The sequence below is a fragment of the Passer domesticus genome, chromosome 3 (genome assembly GCF_036417665.1).
Source record: "Passer domesticus isolate bPasDom1 chromosome 3, bPasDom1.hap1, whole genome shotgun sequence".
In the NCBI taxonomy this organism is placed as follows: Eukaryota; Metazoa; Chordata; class Aves; order Passeriformes; family Passeridae; genus Passer; species Passer domesticus.
This window is the reverse complement of record NC_087476.1, coordinates 69,676,968-69,704,500: the sequence shown is the minus strand read 5'-3', so window position 1 is coordinate 69,704,500 and position 27,533 is coordinate 69,676,968. Positions and strand designations below refer to the sequence as shown.

The 27,533-nt window shown below is 38.1% G+C and overlaps 1 protein-coding gene across 1 annotated transcript in view; it reads right to left on the bottom strand.

Annotated features, from left to right (window-relative positions):
* NID1 (nidogen 1) overlaps positions 1-27,533 on the bottom strand; it is a 42,997-nt gene that overhangs the window by 7,654 nt on the left and 7,810 nt on the right. Inside the window, exons 3-15 of the mRNA XM_064413794.1 lie at positions 27,035-27,264; positions 25,965-26,392; positions 24,964-25,113; positions 23,473-23,724; positions 22,153-22,353; positions 20,081-20,326; positions 19,010-19,153; positions 17,799-17,927; positions 14,868-15,011; positions 13,981-14,103; positions 6,017-6,241; positions 5,229-5,401; positions 3,125-3,251 (exon numbers count right to left, since the gene is read on the bottom strand). Of these exons, the coding sequence (XP_064269864.1) occupies positions 3,125-3,251; positions 5,229-5,401; positions 6,017-6,241; positions 13,981-14,103; positions 14,868-15,011; positions 17,799-17,927; positions 19,010-19,153; positions 20,081-20,326; positions 22,153-22,353; positions 23,473-23,724; positions 24,964-25,113; positions 25,965-26,392; positions 27,035-27,264 (2,572 nt within the window). The remainder of the gene's footprint in view (positions 1-3,124; positions 3,252-5,228; positions 5,402-6,016; positions 6,242-13,980; positions 14,104-14,867; positions 15,012-17,798; positions 17,928-19,009; positions 19,154-20,080; positions 20,327-22,152; positions 22,354-23,472; positions 23,725-24,963; positions 25,114-25,964; positions 26,393-27,034; positions 27,265-27,533) is intronic.

Sequence of the window (27,533 nt, the reverse complement as noted above, 5' to 3'; positions counted from 1 at the left end):
CCAAGGTTCCATTGAAAAAGAACAGGCAGGCCATGAGGAATTTAAGGAAGCCAAAGACAAGTTAAAAAAAAGTCTATTTTCATTCAATTTCAGTTCCAAAAGGAAAGAATTGTACACAGTCACTCCCCAAAAGAAGCAAAGTGACCCTTTATACCAGCCAGCTGTTGAAAAAAAGCACCTTTCAGATGCTGATCCACACACTGAATGGAATGTAGCCCATTAGCCTTCTTTTAATTCTTAGGTTTATTCACTGACAGCCATTAAACAAACATTATGTGACACAAGCAACCTTTCTGGAGAAGAAGCACTTGGCCCAGAACATCGGAACATAGGGCTCTCTAGACTTTACTAGTGTGATGTTGCTGTGAGTAACAGTTGCACAATAGTTCAAGCATCCTCTGCTCTCCCACTCAAGTGGATTGCACTTTATCTGCAAACATGACATTTTAAGTTTATATTAATTGCTGAAGAGGTGGAAAGGAACAAACAAGATGTATCTCATTGTTTCTGACTCACAGCTCATGGCCGGAGGGGAGGGGTGATGGGCAAGAAAGTAAATTTTAATCAGGCATTTGTTTACTCCCCCTGAGGGCTCTTGGGCACACTTTGACTCAGTGACACTGATTTCACATGGATGGCCTTTATTTCTCTAAGTGCTTCTGTGGAGCTAAACCTGTCAGCTGCAAGAAAGCAGCTCACATATACTTCAGACCCTCAAATGTTCCTTCTTCTTTCCTTGCTAATGGCAGAGTCTGCTGAGGGTGGCCTCATTTTGAGGTGACAGTGGCAACAGTCCCCAGTGTTTGGGATCAGAAGATTACTGATTAAATGGCAATGGAGGAGCTCCCAGACTCTTTTAGGAAACAGAACACAGTAGCAGGCAAAAGATTTGCTGTCACTGATTCCCAGGAGCCCCTGCTCCTTGACTAGTTTCCTTGTTTCAATTTCCTTATGTCAGCTATATGTGGGAGATTTAGAGAAGTCTTAAAGTAAATGTCCCTTCTGTGTGGTTGATAATGAGCCAGAAAAAACTATCCCCCATGGAGGGAGGGGTAAGGGAATATTCAATTTCAAAGCTTCATTTATCACCAGTCTTTCCAGAGGCACAAATATGTTCCTGCTATATTGTCATCAAGCCTGATACAGTCACAGGCTCTGTCCCTGAGGGCAGGTTTGTACGGATTTTAAGCAATTACTGCAGAGGAAAGCTCTGCCTCCTAACCTGCTGCCACAGCTGCAGAGCTGAGAAAGCCTCCACAGCTGCAGGGATGAAGGAGAACTGGATGGGCTCCACAATTTAACAGTATTTCTGCAAAGCAGCACAACTTGGATCACAAGAGCTTTATAAAAAACTAACCAAAAATGTAGTACATTCCACAAAAATATGCATGAACTGAAGAAAGCAGCTGGAGCTCACAGGAGGAAGAAGCCAAAGATCAAAACAAAACAAAAAAATTCTCATAAGTCTTCTGAGGGGGAGGCATTTTCACATTTAATGAAATTTGAAAGTTTCAGTTTTGGCCTGCATATAGAAGATATGCATTGAAATGTTGAATATTTTTGAACTGAATCCTTATTGAAAGGTCCATTAACATACAAAAAACTAAAGTGCAACATCTCTCCCAGTCTCTTCAGGAAAAGCAACCACATCCTATGCAACCAACAGAACAACAGAATGAGAAAGCTTCATACATACAATATTTTTCATAGCAGACAAAACTCATGAGGTTTCCATGTGGCATTGAAACATCTTTCATTACCTTAAATAATCAATCAAATTTAGCTGAAAGACTTCACAAATAATTTTCCAACATTTTACACATTGCAAGAATTTTAATGCCTACACACACTCTCATTAGACAGACATTCATATCCATAGAGAGTTTTTAGCAATAGTAACTTTCCTCTTTTTTAAAAGCTCAGATTCTGAAAAAAATCATTAAAGCAAAAATCTTTTCCCTGCAGAGTTTTTAAGTTGCACAGGCAAGCACAGGATTGCACTGCAGGTTAGAATCCCTTTCATATTAAATACATTGGGAAGGAAAAAGAAGTCTTACAAAATACCAGCAAGTGGTATAAAAATATGAAGCTCCACAACTGCTGGAATGGTTAGGGATGGACTTAAGCTCTCGCTTTTTCCTTCCTAGGACAATGGCCGGACTGAAGCCACCCCCATTCATCTGTTGTCCCTAAGAGCCTGAATGGAGTCTCACAAACTGACTATTCCAAAGCACAAAGTCCAGGCAGTGATTCTCTACACATCCAAAGAAAATTAAACCAGATTTTTTGTAAGTTTTATAAATGGCTGATCATTTTTATAAAACATTTTCATAAGTTTTTGCAACAATGTCTGCCCAGGATTCACAGCAAAGGTGATCTCTTCCAATATCCTGACTTCACAGGTGTTCTAGGATCTTGAGGGTACTAGTATTTAAAAATGTGCCTCCAGCTACTTTTGCTGGTTTGTTTTAATGACACCACCCCCAACCACTCACTTTGTTCTCTAAACCTGTCCTTCTCCTTAGCCCTTTCCACTCAATAACAGGGTTTAACATCCAAGATGCATGCGCTTGCACTTAACCCTTCTAATGAAAACCAACATGGACTGCAGTGAGCAGTGGTCTTGAAGGAAAAAATGTAAGAACAAGATAAAAACTGGATAAGCACTAACTCCACAATACCCTCTAGTCTAATTCTCAAATCCTTGAACAACTACAAAGGGTAAAAACCAAACAAGGTGGCATTACTCACTTTCCATGTTACAACTAGAGTTGGCAGGCATGGGAAAACCACAGCTGAAATGGTTTCTAACAACTTTTCAGCTGTTTGATCCCCAGGCCAAGGAAGAGAGAGCAGGAATTCTCTTCAGCCTCCATACTCACCAATCCTTTCTCAGCAGAGCAGGCAGCTGACAGATATAGTTCAGAAGAGAAAAAATGTCACAGAATCTCAGCTATCCAGCACCTACCTTGCTTGGCAGAACAAAAATCAAAGACACCCTCCGCTGGTATTCTATGTTAATATCTAAACATAACTCTTAGTCAGCTCAGGCAACACCTAGCAAGTACATATTACTAAATTCAAGTCTAATACCATTCCTAGAGGAAGAGTTTTGTGCTGTTACCTGTTTTGATTATGGTTGCTGGCTCGCCACCATGCAGGCTGGCCCTGCTGATGGAAGGGCCGCTGATGTCTGTCCAATAAACCATCTTGTCCACGCAGTCATAGGCAACTCCAATAACAACTTTGTCCTGTTGGACAACAGGCAAGTTAGATCAGCTTAGGATAAATTACAGTTACTTATCAGAAGCATTAACTAATGCTTTTAAGTCTCAAGAAGAAACAAAATTCTTAAGGAAAGGTGGGAAATCGGGAGAAGAGGCCAAGAAAATAATTGGGTAACAGCCATTGTCAAATATCTTTAAAAAATGCTTCCAGTTTAAAGTCCCTTTTAACTATCAGACATCATTCACCATTATTTCAAAGATGATACACTGAAAAGTTTGCCTGACTTCTATAGCTTCACCTGTATACCCATCTAAAAAAAGTTCACGTTGACATTTTACTGTGTCACCCCTTCATGTACCTTTTTCCTCTCATTCTTTCCCTTTAAGGGGGAATAATGACTTTCAGCAAATCTGGCTTGCACTGACATCCAAGTCAAGCATTATGGCTACACTTCCTATGTAGCACCATTTGACTCTAAAAAGTTCTAGCCAAGTAAGGTTTTAAAATAAAAGTTAGCTTAAACAAGTACTACATAAATCACTGTGGTGGAAAGAATATTCTCAGTAACAAGGAACATTTATATTCAATTTTTCAGGCAGAAAGAAGATAGGACTAGAATGTGAGTTTAAAGTTCAAACTCCCTGCCCCAGGCAAATCAAAAGGACTATCAGGGTAATGCAACAATTGCACATGGATGCCCAAGTTTGTCACTGTTGCTGCTTTTGCAACACAGCTGCTTAGAAAGATGTTCCAAACCCGTGAATTAAAACAGATGCCCTTTTCATCACTGTGCATTAATTCTGTGGGTTGCAAAACAGTATAAACACCTCTGGTACCACTTTGCAAATACACAGCACAGACAATACAAAGTCAACAATGCTAGCAGAGACCGAAAGTTTCCTTTCAATTGAAAGTTTCAAGAAAGAATTGCATCTTATCTCTTGGAAGTTCTTTCCTCAAGATACTTCTAATTAATTAATTAAAGTTAGATCAAGTAAATAATGAGATTAGGTGACAAGTATTCAGAATCATGTCACCTTCAGCCTTATTATACAATTTTTTTATACTGCATTTTAATTTTTTTAATGTTATTGCAGCAGAACTTTACATAAGGGACAAAACCTTGATTTTGACCTTATATCACAGCAATTTATGATACTATTTAGTTAAGTGAATCTGTGTAATTTAGCCAGTATTTGATTTACTAACTACTCAGTACAATATATAAGGAAAAAAAAAGTGATCAGAATGCTACTTGATATTGCCATCTATTATAAATAAAGCAACACTAGAATGAAACCAGAAATCCTAGGCCTTTGGCAAAACAAATGAATGTGATGATACTGCCTGTGAAAAGGGCTCGCATGTGACACAGGTGGTGGTAAAGAGAGGTTCTCAGCATCAGGAATTCATTTTCTAGGAAAAAAGATTCTCAAGATGGTAGTAAGAAGCATGGGAAAAAGATCTACCACCCACTGGGCTTACACATGAGATAGGAAGCAAAAAAAAAGAAGAAAGAAAAATATATGTGTAGCCAAAAGTGGAGGCAACTGACTGAAGAAAAACAGGCTTAGGAAAAAAACCAAGATTTAGGAAAAAGCTTTGAGGGAGTAGGAACGGAAAATGTGCCTCTCCACCTACTGATATTGTAGGTCTCCTAAACTTTTGTACCAGAGTCAGAAAGTCAATAGAAGTGTGAATAGACAGTAGTTTATATGAAGGGCTGCTGGAGGCATGTGAGATTAGATTTTTATCTTGTGATCCATTGTGAGCCATTCTTTAAAAGGAAATAATTTTTTTTTCTATACCTTAGGTTTAAGATTTTTTGACTAGTCAGATCAGGAATTTCCAGTATCAAATTGGTGGGACACTGAAATTTTAATGAAGTGTAACAATTGTGTTTTCAACTTCTATTATCGAGGTATGCAAACAAACAGTAGCTTTCATCTTTGTCAGGAAATCTTCTAAAAAACATGGACTTAGTATAATAAATTACTTACTGGAATATGCAAGAGTGCTTTTGCACCATTTTTCTTCATATTGTTTCCCTCTAGTGGAACATGTTCAATTTTACCACTTTGGGCAAAAAGCAAGTGCGTTCCTGGCGGCAGAGGTACTGTGTCTGGTCGAACAGAGGGCCCAATAACAACAGGGGGAGCAGCTGTGCTCAGACCTTGTTAACAGAGAAGGAAACAGATGGGCAAAAAATTAACTTGTACAGCACAACAAGGTTCCTTGTTATTTGCAGAGACACAATTACAGTCAGACTTCTTAGAAGGAAACAGCCCTATAAGCAGACATTAATAACTATAATCAGACGCAGAAAGCTTCTGAAATTTTCCCCTTGGCTGACAGAGAAGGAGCAATTGACATAATAGGTCTTTTCATGTTTGCTCTTTGCTTCAAATGTTTAAAAAAATCTATCTTATTTTGCAGCTGAAGTGAGGAAGACGTAGGAAGGAACATCCTTAATTTCCTGAGGCAAGGCAGCTGTTACAGCTCCCAGAGGGCAGAGACTCTCTGAGCCTCTCACCATTTCAAGGCAAAGAAGAAGCTAGAAAACCTTCTTATTCAGAAGCTTACCACAGCTGTCCAGATGCCCTGGCTGAAGGAAAAGTGTGTGTTGGGGGTCACTGAAGAGCACCAGACATACTACCACTGGGACAGCAGAAATCTGCATTGCTCCAAGTCAGTGCTGTATCTCAGGGAAGGACTAAGCCCCATATTTGGGAGACAGTGCACTCAAATGGAGAGATACCCACAAGAAACAATTGCTTCAGCCACTTACATGGTGGTCGAACTCCTGGACCGCTTCTGGTGCCATCAATCTCATTTCCATCCCTATCCACACACCAGCAATACCCACTGCCAGCATGGCACTGAGTGGGTAGGTAATTCCCATGCTCATCACACTGGGGAATGAAGTGACCAACTCTTACATCCCTCGGGAAGAAAGCACCTCCACTGCCAAGAGCTACTTCACGTTCATGCTGGCATTTGGTCTTTTCTACTTCTGGGGAAAAAAACAACAGAACAAAACAAACCCCAGTGAATATTTCTGTTTTAGCTAATAACTACAGTCCATTAACAGTTAACATATGCTGACCACCTATACACAAGAATTTTTACCTCTAGAGGAACATGGCACCATTCCAAACCTTGAAGGCATGTGACTTCAGAACAACTTCAATGAGTCTGCCCTATGTAAGTGTGACACATTTGCCTTAAACTTATCTTTCACTGCCTAGTTTAAAATAGAACTAGTCCCCTGCATTTTCCTTCATAAAGGGTCATAAACAGAAGCTGGAAAACATGGTTGTTCTCCTTGAAGCAGATGAGCAAGAACATTCTGTCTGACTTTTGACCTTGATGTCTACTCACTGGGCCTTAAAATGTGACTAATTAGACAGACCCTACAGTGGCTGAAGGTTTTTTAGTAATGCTCAAAGTTGAGCAAAGAGATTCCCTTCAAAGCCACAAGAGAAAACCACAAAATGAGGCAGATGCCAAATTCTCTACAGATCTTAGGAGGTGAAGCAATTAATTTTAAAGTTTGGTTGTGAAGTTTGAGCACTCATTTGATTCTTCTGGATCTAAGAAAGAAATTGCAGGGACAGGTTGTCCACTCTCTCCTGAAGCACAGAGAAGCATACCATGCACATTGGCTACATGACATGCATATATGTATTACTGCAGAGACTACAAAGGACAGAAACTTTTTGGATGTCAGATCAGGACATTCAGGGATCTGGCTCTTTATGTTTTAATTTCACAAAATAGTCTGAACTAAAATTTACACCTTCTTATTATATTATCTATCATGCAGTAGGGAAAGTCATCTGGATCAATATATCTTCTAGAAGCCAAAGAACATAATGAAATTAAAATAATACAATAAAAATAATATATTTCATTCTCCAGATAAAGAAATATGGTTTGGTTTTACCACAAACTTGAGATTCCTGGGAGAGAAAGATGTAATTATGGGAGAATACTCTTTCCCTGTCAATGATTTCTACAGACATTTAGAAATACTTAGCACAAACTGTCTGCTGAGGAGTCTTTAACACTACACTTCCATTTACTCCTTTCCTTGTTTTTACACTGCCAGGATTAGTTTTGTGTGGCTCAGACTAGACTGACCCCAGCTGAGCAAAAAGCTAATCCCATGCATCTACAGACTGTTGTGGTGTAAACTTCTGTTCTGTAAAAAGAAGGGAGGTTTTTATTGATATTAAACTAGTTATGCAAGCAAAAGCTTTGGACAAGTTTCATGCACCTGGACATAATTAGAGAAATATAAATGACTGGAGAACAGCTCACCGAACAACTGCAATATCTGGCATCGGTTTTAACGTGGGTGGTGGAGAGCCTTGAATCAACCTACAAACCCAGGCCCTGTGGGAAAGCCTCCATTATCTGTCTCAGATTTTGTTTTCATGTATTCAGTGTCCTATGCAGTATGCAGGTAAAAGAAATGTTGATTCCAGTAAACAGATGGCTTTGCCACAGGTTTTTTTTTTTTTATTCTAAACTCTCATCACTGCTCATGGGAGAAAGCAGGGGGAACACCAAGTATTGGTAAACTATCCGCCATGCAAATTTTTGTCCAGAGCAGAAAAAAAGTCATAATTTCATTCCTATCAGCTTTTAGAAAGACTATTAACTCCTCCTCTGTAAGACACAAGAAAAAAAGTAGAAACTGTTCCTTTTTTTCTTTGCATCAGAAACTCATAAAAATAGGGTATATACCAACAGGTTACGGTTTTTTAATCAATATTCTATAATAATTACGGAAAGGAGGGTGTATATACTCCCAGACAGGAACCAGTGGTTACATATAAAATATATTAGTTTGGTGGTGACTTGAAATATCAATGTCTGTTCTAATTTTAAGACAACATTCACATTAGTATCTGCAGATTTTACTCAAGAATTCTGGTTGTACTTTTTAGGATAACTTATCTTGCAGTGATCAAGACCAATCTCACAAATGGTCTGATTATGCACTTAACAACACTAAAGTCAAGAGACTTGTCAAAAAATTTTCAAAATTAGTATTGAATTTCTAGAAGGCAGAGCATATGATTGGTTCTTTCTAAAAAGACCCACTGGTGCTGAATTTTTACTTGCATAAAAATATTTGCAAATACATTATTGGCACTCACTTTTAGGAATAAATGTGTATTTTACTATTTCTTTGCTCATGAAAACCTCTAATACTAGTGATTACTTTATAAACAGTATCAAGTACAATAAATAAGTCAGGGTTACCATGTTAATCTCTGCTGACTCAATAATTTTAACTCATCTTTCAACATTTTGTTTTGACTCCCTAATATGAATTTAGCCAGTATTAAAACTTATAAACCAAACAAGTGACTAAATTAAAAGATAGTTCAACCAAACATTTGTAATCCAGTCGCCATTTTTTGTTTCTTATCTCTGAATCAAGATCAGGATTACTATGCTTACAGCTAAGAGGCACCTAAAGAAACCTGAATTGAAACAGTCCAGTGTTGTAGCTTGTGCAACAATGAAGGCACAATAATATTGGATACAGATGACAGTGGGTTGGGATAAATAGTCTGCTTACACTGCTTATACTGCCATACCTTTTACTTAGTGAGGTTAGGAGAAGATGCTCTGATTTCACAAGATTTAAATTGCATTAATTAACTCTCTGAAATTAGTTTAGCTATGACAGAGTTTGAAAGATCAGATTGACAGGACAAATAAAGCACTTTTTCTGCCCTGATGAGCTAACAGCACAAGCTAGACAAAATGAGTAACAAGAAAGGGCACATACTTAGGTAGCACAAGAGCTACTTCTTAAGCCAGCATCCAAACACAAACCTCAGAGCCAGTAAGTTTCCTCCATACAGCAGCCTGAACGTGGTTTGTTAGTGAGCCTGCCTTAACATAAATACTGTAGTATTTCATCCAGTCAAGGCTCTTCAAAAATACAGAATAATTAGGATTAGGAGAGTTCTCTGAACTTCTAATTGGCATGAAGAAACAGTCCATTAAACTCAACTGGTAGTGCCAAGAGCAAATAACACCCACCTGGTGTAACGGTGCTGTTACACCTACTACTGCACCTGATTGTGGCAAATGAAAAACAAGCCATGCCTGTTTCAAGGCTCCATATAGAGGGTAATTAGCCCTGACTTTTGGGGGTTCTTACCAGTCTTGAAAACCATATTTGAAAGGCAAAGCAAATTATCATGTCAATGATGATAAAAATGATTACACCAGTTCATTCTGCCGGAGATGAAACAACCAGTAAAAGCAGGACCTAGGTAATCGTTGGTGATGAAAAACAGCAAGGGGAACATCAGCTTTTCATTAACAGTAGGTTCAAGTTACAGTATTTTTCAGTGTATGCATTTAAACATTACCAATCAGCATTGGGTGTAAAATCAAGTAAAACCCTATCCTCATTGCGTTTTGGTTCAGTTAATGCTTGACTCCAGAAGGTAATACACTGACCTAATAGCTTTGTGTTTTCCTGTGGCACTCTATTTATGCCTACAGGACTGTATCATTTTTGAAACTAAGCACTTAAGTTGAAAAATAATTAAAAACTGAAAGAAATAATCTGAGTCAGAAGTCAAATGTCACGAAGTAGTGGTATCTTTGGTAAATTCCCATATTGCCTTAGTATTGCTTGTAAATTTCCCTATGAAGAAATTTAATTCCATCATTTGGATTCCAGAGGAAGATATACAACCATAGGTTGCATCTTTTGTGGAAGTGAAACAGGCCACATGAGAAGGATAGGATGTAAATGTAGAGTCATGCTTCTTGGAATAAACTGTGTAGACAAGCCTCTAAAGTTAGATTAATCTTTGAAATTACAACCTGAAAAAGCTATCAGCAGATCACAGCTCAGCTCGGTAGGGACATTTAGAAATACTTAGCACAAACTGTCTGCTGAAGAGTCTTTAACACTACACTTCCATTTACTCCTTTCCTTGTTTTGACACTGCCAGGATTAGGACAGGATTAGTTTTGTGAGAAGGTATAAAATAGAATTCAGCATATATACAGGCACAGAGATGAGTATGAGACTGGGGAGATGATTCAATAAATACTGCATCCAGCTCTGGCTACCACAGTTCAAAAGAACAGTGAGAAATTGAATGAGTGTGCAGAAAAACGCTCCTAAGACAGAAGCTGTAGAGCAGAACACAGAACTAAGGTGCAATGAAGAATTTGTGCCCTGTGGAACACAGTATAAGTCAGACTAGATACACAGAATGGTGCATCCTGAACTCCAGCTAAATTATCCTTCTTCAGAAGACTCAATTTGTATTTGATGAGTATTAAACTTTTTTTTTTTCACTTGATTCATGAATTACTAGAAGAAATCTGGAATTTAAAAGTCACTGAAATAGATTATGAAATTTGTAAAAATTAAAATGGAAGTAGCATAAATATGGAAAGATGAGATGAAAAACATACACGTACACATTTCTCACATATGTGGAGAAAGAAACAGAATGGATAAAAAAACAAAGCCATATACAAATATTCAAGGAAGTTTTCAGCCATAGCGTATTGCTCTTGTAGCAGCAATGTAGAAAATTATTTATGGACTGCTCTCAAAAAAGATGGAAGGTGAATAAAAGGATGAGAAACTGAGATGTATGGACTTCTCTTATTCAAAGACTTATATTAACATTTTTAATTGCTGTCCCCAGATGCTGGAGAAAAAAAAATTAAAAACCCGAATAAAAAAGCTTCCCTTTGTCCCTTCATTTTCCTTTGTAATTCCTCACTTACAGTCTTGTCCTGGTAAGTGTATTTCTCATGTGAAATCGGTTGCACACAGATGATCAGAGAATAGCTCTTAACAGTTCCTAGTTCCAAGAATCCAGGCTCGTTTCTGTTTAGTAAACAGTGTCTGGGGTCTGCAGGGGTAGAAACACTCAGACATCTGGTTTTTTTGAAATGGAAAAATGAAGCGTGAGGAAATAATGAAGTACAGACTTTCTTAATAGCTGGGAGCAGCAGGACATTCCAGCATCATTAACTCTTTCATTAACCTGCTGGTTCACTCCTACAGACATTCCCATGTCTGTGACTCAAATCCATTTTTCTCATTAGACTACTTGTTTCAAGAGTTGCCATTGAGATTTAACAGTAGGTTTCATATAATAAAGACACCAAACAAGCAAGTAATTGTACACATGGGCTGGAACAGAGAACAGCAAAGAGAACTGAGTATTTCAATGAATGAAACTTTCCATGCTATTAACAACCCGGAAAAACTTCAGTTACTACGCTGAGGCTTATTAGATCAAAACCTTAGTGGGTAAAAAGTGGGAGAAAGGGTCTCTAATTAGAGCTGAATACAATACAGCTGTATTCTGCAATCTCCATTCTGAAGCAACTTACTTTACAGATCGAATGCTAGAGTAAACTAAACTACTTTTGTGAGGTTTCAGAAATTATAGTTTCTTTCTGTCCCTGGCAATGATTAACTGATGGATCTATCCATTCTAGAAGCACTTAAGCTTTAGCAGCAGATGACACCCCAAGGGCAGCTATTGTTCTATTAACTCTAAGAAGGGAGCAATTGCTAAGTTGTAAACATTGCCTCTGCTGCAGACTAGCTCAGCAACACAGATACTTTGTACTTCAGTCACAATTCAGCAAAAAGTGAGACTTCTTATCTAATCAGATTTTTTTTTTTTTTTTTTACTGCTCAAAACATTTAAGGAGAGGAGATAATTGATATCATGTTTCTAAAAGCCTGGCTTCTATTGGTAATACAAAACTGTATTAAAAAGAGTATCAGTGAGGCATATATGAAGACTGACAATGCCTAGCAGATCTCCACCCACCAAAAGAGTATATACAAAACTCTTAGAAATATTTTGTTACTGCTATTAAAATTGTGACATGGAAAAATTCCTATTTAAGACAATTGTGTTGAGCACAGAAAGTGAAAAAGTGTTCAGGAAAAGCAGGAAATAAAGTAACTACAAAATAATACCATGTGCTTAGCAGTTGAGTAGACACACTAAACACTGCATAAGAAAAGGTGTTAAGAATAATAAAACAACCCTCCTACTTAAGTAAATCATTACATATACTCAGAAGAAATTAATTGCGTCCCTGTAATAAAGTTACTTGGTTGATTGCAAATATCAGTCTACCAAACCACCGGTTTCATCTACAAAGGGCATGTGGCAGACATGAAAGCAATATTTTTGCCTGTACATTTCTGCCTGAACAGCTGGAAGCTTTAAGGTTTGATTTGCTTCAAGTTATTCACATCAAGTTTCTCCTCCAGGAGAAATAATTTTGTTTTTATCAGCTGGATAGTTAGCTAAATATTTTGACACAGGTCATAAACACCAGTTAGTTCCTCATTCATCTAGCACTAAAATGAAAATACACATGGGTGATTGTGCATGAAATGTTAGTTAAAAATAATATTAAAAGACTGACAAAGTGGTGAAAGCTATGCCTCAGAATTAAACACTTGAAATCCTCCTGAAATTTACCTGTGATATAAAACCTACAAGCACTGGGTGATTTCACATAACATGTTACTGTGCAAATGGTGAAATGTCATGTAAATATGATCTAAAACTAGAATCAACTTTGTGATTTTTTTTTCTTTCCTCTGTGCAATCCTTTGCTTTTTGGTTTCAAAAGCTCAGCATCCAATTGGGGGAAAAAATGTCAGAAATTTAGAATTAGGGAATATAGAGACAAAATAAAAATGTTAAGTCTCAGGTAGTAATATCATGCCATACAGCCAAGCACTTTGAAGCAACCACATACACTATTAAATAATGACAAAACAACCCAACCAAAACACCCAAACCCATTCTTTCCTTCTTGCTCTGGGATATTCTTGTTACTCTTGACTGCACAGATTCAGTCTGTTGAGAAATGCCCACCAGCAAGAATCTTCGAGAAAGAAGAATTTGGTCTGAATATACTGAGAAGTTAGGATTTATTTTCTGGCTGAAAGATTCACCATCTACAAAACCTGAGAGATGTCCCATAAGTTTGCCATGCTGTTGAATTAAAGTAAAATAATAACACTACTTTGTGCTCCAATGTTCCTTCCTCTTTCTTTTTTTTTTTTTTTTTTTTTTTTGGCACACCTTTGAGATGAGTTTTATACTTCAAGCCTCAAAGTACACTGGAGAAAAAGAAGTGTGAGGACAAAGAACTTTCTCCTAAATAGAGAATAAACTGGATAAATACAGAAACAAGTAAGTGCCAGCTGGAAACTGAAGTCTTTCTTGAACACAGGCTGTATGTGGCATGCAGGCATCTAGATCTTACTACAGACAAGAGCCTTGTGACTTTGGTCTCATTTTTCACCTTTCTCCTGTAAATATTGTATTCATTTGCATTGCCAACAATTCCAGATATTTTATGGTAAGTGATTGCTGAGTATGCAAACCAAATCACCCCCACGGTCAAACCTTTACACAAGGCAACTTCAAAAGATAGTATCAGCTTGGGGCTGAAAACTGCTGGGAATAGAATAAACAAAACATAAAATGGGACATTGAACAGGATATAATGAAAAAGTGATAGCAGTCAAGATACAGTTTTGACACAAGCCTGGTGAAGTCCTGAACTTGAAAGACTTGCAAGAATAAAGACACCACTGTGGAAGTAGGCACTGTGTTTCAGAAAGGAACCAAATTAAGATATGTATCCTCCAAATCCCAAATTTTATTTCTGGTCCAACTTTCAAGAACTATAGAATTTTACCTCCTAACACACATCGGAAACCATCCCCACGATAACCTGCCTTGCAGTGGCAGCTGAAGGACCCAGGAGTGTTGTAGCAGAAAGCATCTGGATGACAGTGGCCCTGTAGACATTCATCTACATCTGTAAAAGAAAAGATCAATCTCAGGTGACTGCTCCTTCTGATGGACAAATCAGAGTGATGAAATAAAGTACAAACCTGTCACATTTTCAGGCTCCTATTTTAGGGTATCAGATTAGACATACAGACAGTTATTTGGATATACATCTAGTACAGAAATGCAAGGGAGATAAAAAAAAGGAGCCAAAGAAGGGGAAGGGGAAGCGTGCCTCTATTTTAGGTTCTCTGTCTCAGCAAATCCCAGGATTCTCCTATTCTAACGGGTAATAAACATTATTAACTCACACAGTATTTTAGACACATATTTCCTGAAGAAATGACTTAACATAGCAAGAGAAGTAGGATTTGTTTAGTCATATTTCCAATATGTAATTAGGTAAAGCTCCCCCACTGCACTCAGACTGACACGAAACAGAATGCAATTTTTTTTTTACATAATCATAGCATTTTGTTTCACCACCTTAGTAATTTAAACCAATACAAACAAACAAAGTTTGCAAGCAGTTGCAGCAGACAAAGGTCTGCAGCTGCAACTACTGCAATTCCTGCAGCTATCTCATCTTGAACCTTCTATGAATCAAACATTGAAGAGTAAATTCAAAAGCGAGAGGAGGAAAAGAGAAATGCTTAATGAAAATTCCTGCCTGGGGGACTCAGACTATGACATTTCCTACTTGAAAGAACATGTAGGTATAGAACATGACAAAGACCAGCCCAGAAGTGCAGTGCAGAGTATAAAAGCCCCACAATAAATGGCGCTACCCACCCTCACAGGCTCGCCCATCTCCGGAGAAGCCAGGGAGGCAGGTGCAGATGTAGGCTGACCCTCCAGTGTACACACACTGAGCACGCTGAGGAATGTCACAGTTGTGTGTGCCCCTCTGGCAGTGGTTCACCTCGTGCTCCACAGCTGCAGGTTAAACGTGTAAGAGAGCAGATGAAAATCTGAACTTTCCTTCACAAAGTCTAAGCCTCATAGTAAGTTCATGCGAGAGAACAACATCTGTGAAAGATTACAGAAGAGAAAGGAAACAAGGAACTGAGGGTTTTTTGCTCTGGGGATTAGGATTTTTTTTTCTTTCTGAAATCTCCCCTTTCAGTGGTGTAAAATCTTATTAGTGTTTTACAATGGATTGACTGTCCTCAGCATCTCACAGGTGCTTGTTAATATAGAATGGGGCAGAAAGGCTACCATAGTGACAGATCCTAATATCCATATCAGCTTTAGCTGTGAAAAGGAGTACTGATTGAAGAAATGTAAGGCATCTCACAGAGCTACCTCACATGTTAGCTAAGTGGCTAGTTCACTGCATTGGGAATTCTTTGTATGACCTGCTACACTAACCTAGTACTGACCCAGGGCTGCTGTCACTTGGCAACAAATAGGAGCTGTGACTCACTCAATGGGAGATAAACACATTTGTCAACTACTGGAGAGATCGGGGACCAGACCTGCAGCTTTTCATAACTCTCTCATGTTGACAGCTGTGGCTCTGAAGGCACTGCACTACTTTGCACATAAATTGTTTCAGGAAGCTGCTGGAGCTCTACCTGTACTTACCTATTACATCAGAGAACAGGGAAGGAAACTATGGTACCTGAAATAGGAAGAGGTAAAATACTACAAAAATTTTGGGCTTGAAAATAGGGTGTGCAGTGTGCACATCTAGGAACATAGTTCCAGCTGTTCTAACAGAGGCTGCTGTAACACTGAGGCTGTCTTTACACAATTATGACAAGGATTTGACAGGGGGCCAAGACAAGAATCTGCAATGTTCATTTCATCACAGCACACAGATGGAAACTACCACAGTGTCAGCAGGGAAATAACAAAAATTTTCTATCAGAGCCATATCTGAAAACACTAATTTTTTCTGTTTCTCTGGAGGAAATGACATCATTGTTAGAATCATTAATATCTTTATTTGATGAAGTAAGTTTTGGATCAAAAGGTAATTTATTAAAAACAGTATTATAAATACATATGGTAAGAGTTGGAGCTCAAAGGGAGTCTCCAAGTCTTTCTGTTTCTCATCGTACAAATAGGAGGACAAGATTTATTTACAACTCTCTTATAAAGCTACTCAGTGAATCACACAGCTGGTATGAAAAAAAGTGCTGGTTCCAAAGGAGCTGAGTCAGAACTGGTATCCCAGAGCAATTTGCAAAAGCACAGAGGGTTGCTGTTGCCCCTTCTGGGGTTCAAATTCTTGGTAGGTTATAAGACCCTCTACTGTGAAAAGATTACCATTACATTTATTTTCAATCTGTTGGGAAACTAGGGTTTATCTTCTATCTCTTCAGCCTTAAAAATGCAATTTGTTTTTGGTTGAAGGAAGGGATCAAACTGAAATCCTTCAAGCTGGACAAGGAATTACTTAGCACTTGCTAAAAGTGGAACATCAGCTTCATGGGAAAGTGGTAGAGTGAAGCTGGTGAGGTCATGGCTGGAGGGAAGAATGTTCCCTTTCAGGTCCAAGTCACAAAAGTTCAGTGTTGGACATAATGGAAGGAACATAAAGCTGCTCTTCCACATCTCACCCTATCCCTTCCAGTGGCCTTGGTAGAAGGAGCTACTTTTTCTGACTGTTCTGCAACAAAGAGACTTAGGGTGCACTGTGACTTAGGGAACAGACATGAATTGTAATTCTTACTGGAACAGAGAAATTTGGCTCGTGACAGAGTGTAACACACAGCATGCAACGTCACAAACTCAAGGAAAGTAATGCAACTTTCTGCTGTAAGATGAAGGCTCCTCAGTCTTTGCTAAAGAACAGTCTTGGTTATGATGAGCAGTTACCTGGATGCATTAGCTGATCAAAGGGTAGCTAAACTTTTACCACAAAGCTGTCACAGCAGAAGCAAAAAAATCCTCAGCTGTTATCACTTCTTTCCAAAAGAAAGAGGAACTTTCCATACTGGAAATATAAGGCTTCCAGCCACACTGGAAGAGTGTGTATAGGTTTTGTTGGTACAGAAATACTGTCAGGTCGCAAAGATAAAAATTCTAACAAGAAAAAGAAATCTTATCTCCATCCTATCCTGACAGTTGCAGCTCTAGAGGTAGAGTCATTATTCCTTTTTTGTTATTTGTCATTATACCTCTTCTATCTAGCATTTGTGGATTCCTTTTTCCAAAAGGAATTTCTACAACTTTAGTGAAAAATGGCACAAAGAGGAGTAAGAAAAGATATCCCTTGTTAGGACAACCTTAGTCTAGCAAATACAGATTAACTTGGGCTTCCTCCAGAAAAAAATTTTAAATTACAGAAAAATAAACTAGTTCAACCGAATTTGATATTTAATGGTCCATTAAAATGAGCTAAGAGCCAAATTACAAAGATTTGAACAGTGAAGTGATCTGCAGCTACAACTCCTTTTCATCATGATAAATTACTTAAGAATAAGACTGCAATAGCCAAGACACACTGGTTTAGAGCTGTGCACTATCTTGTCCAAGGGATGAATTTGTAACTGAAATTTAATCTGTTAAATTGAACTGTGGATTAAGAAGCAAAATGCAAACCCCCAAAAAGTCAAAAACACAGCACTTAGAAAATGTGGAAAAACTCAGTAATCATGAGCTGCAGCACAAATTCCTGAGCTCTACTCACACTAGAAATCAGCACAGATTATGAAGCACTGTTTTCTCTCCCAAAGGCTGGTGGGAAATGCTTTTCAGAAACATGAAACTCACCAACACAAGTCCGCCCATCTGCTGCAAACTGGTATCCCCCAACACACTCGCAGCGGTAGGTTCCCGGCTGGTTGTTGCAGTCTGCATTGCTGCCACACAGCCCTGGCTGCTCTGAACACTCATCAATATCTAGGGTATTAAAAGGATCTTGGTTATTATAAAAATGCGTTTGATATGGATGCCAGAAATCAGAAACTTGGGAACTTAGATTAATAGCAGCCTTCTGTACTCAGGCCACAGCTTGGATAGACCATACCTCTTCAGAGATATTAATAACCTGAAAATAATTTTTGAGGTAACTGTGTCCTCAGCTAATCTGCACCAAAAAGAAGAAAACAAACCAGAAGTTCTATCATAGGGTAATAAGGGGATGCCACGGAAAATTGCAGAAGAAAGAGAAGCCAAAGAAAATGCAGCCTTAGGTGATCAGAAGCAATAACTACTGGGGGAGCATGAACTCTAGGAAAGGCTTCCTTCCCCTTTCATTATCCATAGACATCTCTAATCCACTGCTGCCCAACTCACAGCATCAGAGGACTGTAAGGGACAGTGTGATGCTGTTGTTTTCATTTGCAATTTGATTTAAGGGTTGGAGTGGGAGGAGAGTTGTGCTTTGGGTTTTAAAAGCCCCCAAACTTTTAGTTAATAGGGATGACACAATTCATTAACACAGATTTTCAGCTCTTGAAAATGAGTATTAGTGCTGTGATTTGACTGCAAGGCAAAACCCAAATACACTAGCAATACAGAGCTAGACAGAACTGGGAAATATGAGTCTTTTGGAACAGAAATGGATTTTCAAAGTAGATAATGAAAAAGATTATTCCAATGAATTGCACATATCTGTGCTCTGTCTGCATGTGCATTTCCTATTTCTCATTTCCCTTGAGAACTTTTAACCTAGTTGATTCATTTTAACCAGAACTAGCATTATAGTAAATTTCTCACAACTACATTCCCACGTGTTTTATAAAAAGATGAACTGGCTGGGAAAGATTCTTTGCAAGATAAGAAAACACACTCTTCAAGACAGTCAAACTTACTTACTTTGATTATTGAGACAATCAAACCCAGCAACCCTCTAACCTTAAAATCAGCCTCTCAGGGCAGCTCATTTTGCTGGAATGGCTAGTCCTGAGGGTCAATATACACCAAGGAAAATCAATTCTACATAAGCTTTCATTTTGCAATGTATTGAAGTCTTCTGATACCATAGCAAACAGTTCCATCTCCACGGAAGCCGATCGAACATTCACAGAAGAAACGATTCCCAGTTCCCGGACGGCACACGGCGTTGGTGTCACAGTTGTGAGTGCCAGTGTAGCAAGGATTCCGGTTAATATCAGCAGAACCATCTGGCAAGAGAGACCATATTTAGCCTTGATGACTCTGTCCAAGTAGTAGCACCCAGTTAAGGCCAGGAAGGAGGCTGCTCATAACACACATTAAACAAGGAAACACTTTTTTTGCATCAGGAAGAAAGGGCCTTGCAAGTGATATTTTAGATATGTGTTTAATAGCACTTGTATTCCTTGTTACTTGTACAAAGGACTACTGAGTTAAAAAAGAGCCACAAAAACAAAAAACTCTCTAAAGAACAAAACAAAGAAAATTAATTTTCCAGTCACTGACACAAGACTCAAAACATGATTCCTAACAGCATGGTTTATTAATTTAATTAGCAGAACTTTATTTTGTAACAAACAAAAGTGAGCACAGCCTGGTTTTATACTCATTTGGTGTGCATTTTCAAATTGTCTCTTTGCTTTTTTTCTGATATCAGTGAAAGCTTGGATAGTTCATCCAAGAAAATACCTTTCATAAGCAGCCTACAATTCAAAGATAAAATGCCATGTTTCAAGATAAATGATAGAAACTCATCCATGGTAAATCTCATTCCTCTCTTTTGCTCTTTTCTCTGACAATGCCCTGCCCAAAAAATTAATAGAGGAATTATAAATTGGGTAAAGATAAACAACATACTCCATGCATCCAAGTGGGAATAGATTCAAGGTGGTGTATTGAGAGTATTTCAAAGAATTAGACATAAACCCCAGTGAATTTCAAGAACAGAGCATCACTTAAATACTCTTTCTCAAGTCAAAATACAAATTTTCAACAGTTCCATTTCTCTCCTTCACTGGTGAATCTGGACTGCTACCAAATAATGAAATTAATTCATTTAACTGATTAACACCCAGCTAAGGCAAGGTAAAAAAAAATGGATGACTGCCCTTAATTGCTTACAAAAGAGAAAAGCAAAATGTGCAATTGATACGTACCACTGATGGGGCCGATGGAATTGCTCATGGCATATCGCAGGATCTGCTCGTCTCTGTTGTACAGGACAAACACACTGTCCACCGAGAGCTGCTGAGTGGCAGGAGCAGAATGGGGGGACTCATCGTGGATGCATTCATCAAAGGAGATGGTCTGGCGCCACTGATAGGCACCCGTGTACGTGGAAGCCACTCCATCCCTTTCCGGCTCTGTCACCGTGTACTCCCTCGAGGACGATGAAGTGATCACTGCGACACGACAGCAAACACACTGATCAGAGCAGGGACCAAAAACATCCTGTCAAATGCTATCTTGGAAACATGGGATGCAGTCTGTGTAGTGCAAATGGGAATTTTAAAGGCTGGAGGCTGTGAAAGTGGATGTATTTCCATGCAAAGGAACAAGCACTTAAGTACGCTTTCTATTTTCTCAGGTATCACAGAATTTATTTCAAAAATTAGCAATTTTATTTATTTTGACATATTAAAAAAATTTAACTTTACTTTCTGGATTTCCAAATAATGAAAGGAAAATTCAACTCAGCAAACTCAGATGTTCCTTTAGTTTCCTTTTTACATCTCCAAGCTAAGCACAACAGTCATCTCACCAGCCTAAGCTACACGCACTTTTAGTTCTTTGTAGGCTATTAGCCTTGGATTTTAACAGAGCCCTGAAGAAGCTGCATTTATGAGAGCTGCTGTGTTTTCACAACAGTTTTCTGTATTGTGAAAAATTGTGAATAAAACTCTTCAAAAAGATCTGGGCTTGTGGATCCTCCCACTAACAGAAAGGTCCTCAGTACACTACAATTCTTTGTTTGGACACCAGAACATACCTATATCCATCCACGTGCAGCAGCTGGCTAAAGCTGGATTTCTGCCAAGTCCATTAGATATGCCATAGGACAGCAGAATTGCAGCTGCTTGAGTCCTGGTAAATCAAATCCAGCCTGAAGGACACCTCCCTCTAGCCTCTGACTTTACAGGAGAAGCATTTCTGCCAAGTAGGCAACTGTTCTGTGGAGCAGACACTGCCCAAATTCTCAGCTTGTTCAGGACAAAGCAGAAGCTTCCTGCCTCTTCCACTTTCTCCTCATCCCAGTCCAAAACAAGAGGCAAAGCACAAGCGGGTTCATCACTGGCTACCAAACTCAGACATTAGTGAACATAAGGCAGTGATGATGTAACCACACCATTTTCTAGCTCTAGCAACCAAAAGTGCACTCTTGGAGAAAAGTGCAGTATCTCCAGAATTCATGTGCACATGGGTGTAGCACAGGCTGCTTCATCTGTACTATTCATGCCTTTGACAGCTGGGCTGGCTGGCCAGCAGCAGCACTCCAACCTCACTTCTCTACTTTTTGTATTGAAACACCCATAATTTTATCTAGGAAGAGGAAAGAAAAATAATTAAGCAAAACAAGATTGCCCTGCAAATAGTGAATGAAGAATGGTTCCATTAGGAAACCTACGATCTGTGATAAAAGAATTGAAAGAGACGAGTACTGAAGAGACAATGTAGGAAGCTGATGAGGGAATTAAGAGGTAATTCTCCAGCTAGTTGTTAAAATTCAGCTCAAATAATACTGATAAATGCTTTCAGAGTCATTGTAATGAAGTTTACATGAGACAAGGTGGTAAACAATGGGTTTAGTCTCATCAAAGATCACAGTTCACTTAATGACATTACCACAAAAAGTTATACACCAGTATAGGGCTAAAAGAACTGTGGAGTTACAGAGAAAACCTTTACCACTTGCATACTGCCATCAACAGCATAAAAAAAAAGGTCAACAAAAAGGGAAATCAAGAGTGTTTTGCAAACAACAGTTCAGAGAAAGTTAAACCTGTATTTTTTCAATGAAAAGATTAGAAATATTTGCATTCTCCCACTCAAAATCCACCTTCTTTTGAAATCTTTTCCTAAGGGGTAAAACGCAACTTTCTAAAAGTCAAAGGGTCCTAAATACACTTGTATTTAGGGAAATAAAAAAGGGAATAAAAGAATGTTTTTCAGATTGCCTTAGGCTCTGCTTTTTGCACTTTCTTATAATTTCATTCTTATGGAACCTTACCAGAACTAGAAGTGTGGTAGAGTTCAGTGTAGGGCTCTATATGGACTGATGCCCCAGATGGGATCTCAGGTATTCTGCCCTCCATTTCTGTGCTGATGGTGAGGTGACCATGCTCATCAATGCCACTGAACTTCTGCTTTACAACCAGCTTCTCATTGTTGCCAAGAAAAGTTACTTCTGTTTGCCGTGTAAACTCACCACCTAAAGAAAGAGGATTAGTTTAACACTAAACTTAATAGAGGTTTCCAACTCCTTCTATTCCAAATATTGCTTCTAGTAGATAAAATATAAATTACTATTGTCTACAAGTTTGATGCAGCACAATTGCTAATGTCTTATGTTTCTAATGAAATGACTTTCAGAAGTATACTGATAATAGATATTGAAAGTAAATTTTTTTAAGCACTGCACATGATAAATCACAAATCCCTGCCCTGGGGCAATGGGGTTTTAATAAAATTAAAAATAAGTTCTGACTAAGCTAATAGCAGTAGGCCTTATCCTACCATTTAAAAGGATATTTTAGAGAAAATTCCCATTAGGAGTACGGAGAGTTAAAAAGAAAAAATCAAAATCCAGGACATCTGTTTCCAAATCAAAACCAAACGGAATATATGTTGTAAATTCCAGAACAAGCTCCAAACATACTAAATCCAAGAAAATCCCAACCCAAAAAGTTGTGTTCAACTAAATTCACATTACAAGTCTGTAAAGGATCAAATTTTCAAAAGAAACACATGTTCTCCTAGAACAGATTGAATCTACAGCTTGAATTCATAGCAGCACAACCAACCAGATTTGGCATTAATCTCTTATGAAAAGCTCAAATTGTGAGCAGGGGTTTCCCTCAAACTAGCTAAGAGAGTCATTTACATGTCATGCAGCAGCTGTTTCTGTAAAGTGCTTCAGACCCTCAGGAGGTCAGGTTGCCATTTCTCTTTTGCTCTGTTGGTACAATCAGAGATTTAACAAGTTAAATCTCTTGAAGATGTAGGAGAAGCTTTTTTTAGTAACTATGTACACTCTAGTAACAACTCTTCCAACAGATCTTTTTAATAATCTCTTTCTTGAGGAGAAACTGGCCAAGCCAATCTTCTCTCTAACACACTTAGTTCTTGTACACTGACAGTAAATTAAAAAGGTCTATTGTCTATATATTGTAAACAACAAAAATTGTGAGAAATTTGATTACAAAAAACCATTTTGCAGCTCAGAATAGGTGTGTGTTTTCACCCTGTATTGCTTCTAAAGACAGATTTTTTTCTATCAAGACAGAGGAAAGCATAGCAATTTTGAACATTATTTTAATTTAGAAGTTACCAGTAATGCTGAATCCATTTTTATATCCTTGCTGTTCCACAGCAAACATCCATCCTATGATACCTCCAATAGAGGCAAGAGGTAGCAAAGAATACCCCAAAGTTTCTGGGATTGTGCTGATAGCAGTGTAGGCACGCCCTTGGTTCATCACAACATAGGAGTGGAGATCAGTGTTCTCAAATATAACTGGAACGGGATTGTTTCCTACAAAGATTCTTCCTCTGACCTTGCCGTTGACTCTCTGAGGAGAACCTGGCAAATCAATACAATGCATCAGAACAAATATCAGTACTCTCACACTTTCCAAGGAACATGATCCAGAGTTCACAATGTTCAGTGTTTAGTGTTGAAATAACTGGCAAACAAATACTCAGAGTTCAGACATGAAATTGCCATGTGCTTACTTGCTTATGTAGGTACATGCAAGTGTGTTGTCTTATGTGGATGATTAAATGGCCAAATTTGCCTGAAGAGATGCTGTTTATCCTCATTGAAAGTTCTGTCTGCAAGGATAACTTCATAACACTGTTACAGTGTGTCTGACGGTAAGTGGCAGACAGAAACTTAAGATCACTTCATATCAATACACACAGAATGCAAATTTGTTCATTCCCTATTAGAAGACTAACGCATTAGGCATTCGAATAATTGACTTATTATTCTAACCCATTACATTTCTTGGCTCTGAACTACTGGCCATTTTGAAAACAGTCAGTGTTATACAGAAGTAATTATTTTGGATTGCTAATTTTCTCCTGTATATGATTTCCTACATGGAAGTTTAAATTTCATTATCATCAGATCCTTCTTTTCTTGCTATGCAAAATCAATTTTATGAACTGAAAGCTAAGTAGTAGGTTTTGCTTTCCTGGTTTATAAAACACAGTCTTGCAGTAAACTATTTGAGTTGTTGAAATGCATCTGTACTCTGAGCCGAATTACTACAAGGATTACAAGTGTATACATAAGAAATTCCTTCATGGATTTTACACGGGAACAAAGTTTAAATGGGTATTTAACAGAAATCTGTCAAATCACCCTTTAGCAAAGCAGCTTAAGAGTCACAGAGGAGCCTTTGCTCTTTGGTTCACTGATCAAAGTTAATTTGTTCATCACTTTCAACTGTCCATTTCTAGAGTGAGGACTATATCAGATTATAACACGTTGGAACTTCATGGCTAATTCTAGGAAATACCACTGAATGTTATATTTACTTTTAAATGATGTCACTTACAGAAGAAGTTTATTTTTTCTAGAAAGTCACATTAAAATGCATAAAGCATATAACTGACCACTCAAAATAATTTGCTTCACTCAAAAAAAACATTTCAAAAAGTAGAGCTTACTGATTCAAATGTCTTTCACTATATCTCAATGCTAAGTCTTTAAAAAAATTTTTATCAGGTCTTTTTTGGAATTAAATACAGGTCACCTCATTCAAGAACTCCATATGTAATTGTTGCTTATGTATCTAAATTTCAAACCAGTTACCTTCTGCTACACACTGTCTGCCATTTCCTTTGTAACCAGCAATACAGCTGCAACAAAACCCGTTGGGATAATCCTTGCAAATAGCGTGAACAGAGCACTGGTGACGGTTGTTAGCACACGTCTCTTGGACATCTGTGTGGTAGCGAAACACTGTGGAAAACAAGACCAGACATTCATATTCAATGTAATTACTGTGGTATTCACATGTCCCTGGAACAGTTTAAAAATGTCTCTGAACTCACTTGATCAGCTTTTCATTTTTTCTTTAAGGAAAACAAACTATTGCAATTAATATTGGTTAACCTTGCAAATAACTTTCTACTATTTTGCAGAAAATGTCAGGGCTTCAGCTGTTTAATTATTCAGCTGTTTAATTCTATTGACTTCAGCAGATCTATACTAACACAGATCAAGTAAAATTCCTATTGAAACTAAACATACAATAGTTTTAATTTGTCCTTGTTTCCGAATCAAAACAAAAGGGGGACTTAACTTTAGAACAAAACCTTTCAGTATAGTATCCAGGACCATGCAGCAACTGATGCGCCCTGTAATCCTGTTTTACGCTGTTATTTAATGGAGATAGCAATTCTCATACCTGCTTCAAGAAACAAGTAACATCTGGGCAGTCAGTCACACTACTCTGAAATTTCTAGAAATGCTTTATTAGAATTTAGAATTGCTAATTTCACCCTTCTAAGAATTGAGGTCATGAAACCCTAGCCAAAAAATTTTATGACAGCTTCTATTCCCAACTTTCTGAGAAAGGTCTGTGAGCTTGACTAGGGAACTGGTTTACTAGACTGGCAAGAACTGCATCTGAGGTGACATCCAAATTAACTACCTCAGTAAATAACACAAACTTATGACAGGTGCCCAGATTTTCAGATATTAAGCTAATGTTAAAGAAACATTGTTTCTTTGATAATTCAATTCCTTTCACATGTCTTTTTTGCAGCCTGTCCATGTTAGAAGAAGCTAAACTGTACAAAAGACCTTACCTATCCCAGTTTCATCAAATTCTTCCACATCTATGACTTGAGGTGGCTGTGGGGGGAATTGCTGAATCCGAAACTGGCGAGGTGGAGCTTTTGCTGTTGGGAAATGTTGAGGACTGTAAAAAGACTCAGTTGAAGGTGTTCCTGTTACGTCTTGGTATGAAGTCAGAAAGTCTTCTGCAGCTAACTGAGGAACACTGTATGTGACAAGGTGCTGATCCTCTTCAGTGCTGTCTGTGCTACTTGTGATATACTGCTGTGTTATTTCAGTGGAACCATAGTCAGACATGAAGGGCTTAGAAGTCATCTCCTGGTCTTCTTCGTTGGGCTCTACAGTCTCCAAAATGTTGCTGATTTTGGCAGGCACGATACTGTCAGATGAGCTACCAATGTCAAACACCCAGACGCCCTGCTTCCCAGCATTGCTGCTTCTGTCAAAGACAAGCACATGCCAAATAAAGCAAGCTGTGTGGTATTTCTAGCCTACACACAATGTTATCCTTCACTGTGAAGTGTCAGGAAAACCTGTCTCATTATCTTACCTACATTACATACTTACCTATAGGTACAGTTTATTCAGCTGTGGAACACCCCTGACAGTTTGGGTAACATTTTTTCTTCTCCTGACTCAGAGCTCTGTTGAGAATTTCTAGCTCTCTTATCTCCAAAGCAGTGGGAGCAGAAGGAGATTTTAGGGCCACAAAGATCTTGCTACCACTTACTAAAACTTTCTAACTCATTCCTTTTCCTACTAGTTCACTCTCTCTTTCAAAAACACAAACACACAAAAACAACCTGCCCAGGATACTTTACAAAGAGTTGAAGTCTAAGTGGTACTACTTATAGAAGAGCTAAGTATACTGGAATTCCTGCCAGTGATAATAGGAATATGGACTTTTAACAAATTACACCAAAGTCCTCAAGGGGGTGGATATTTATCAGTGGCAGATCTTGTAACTTCTCATGCAGTGGCTAATGGGATCTTATTAGTTCTCATTGATTCATGCTACAATTAAGAAAACCATGGAACTCTGATGTTTTCTTGAGGAGTTTAAACAAAGAAAAAAACATACTTGTACAGGTTTCTAATGCTGTCTTCATCATTAGCAATGACATTGTAGGATCCTGACTTTTCCCAAAAGTAGTAGTTTGTAGAGGCTTCACTAAAGCCAACTATAGCAGGAATATTTTCATCGCCATTCTTGGAGTATGTGCTATAGAACTGCAAGCTATCTTCTGGATAAAGGAAAATAGCATAGGAACTGGAATCAGAAGAGGCTAAGACAGCCTGGAACGTGTTTCTCTGTGGAAAAAAAAATACACATTTACTCATGTCAAAATAGTTAAGAAAGAGGTTTTTTTTATTTTTAAATGCAAAATGAAAGTCAGAATTTTCATTAAAAAGAAAAAATTACCAAAAGTAAATTACATCTGTAAGAAATAGTCAGATAGGCTGCCCAAAGCATAACAATTTTGAGCTCTGTAATGCTGTAGGATGCTATTTCATCTCTTTCAAATAACAGAAGTGATGTGCTAGACTAAATAAAAAATTCTGTAAACAGAATGTTTAAA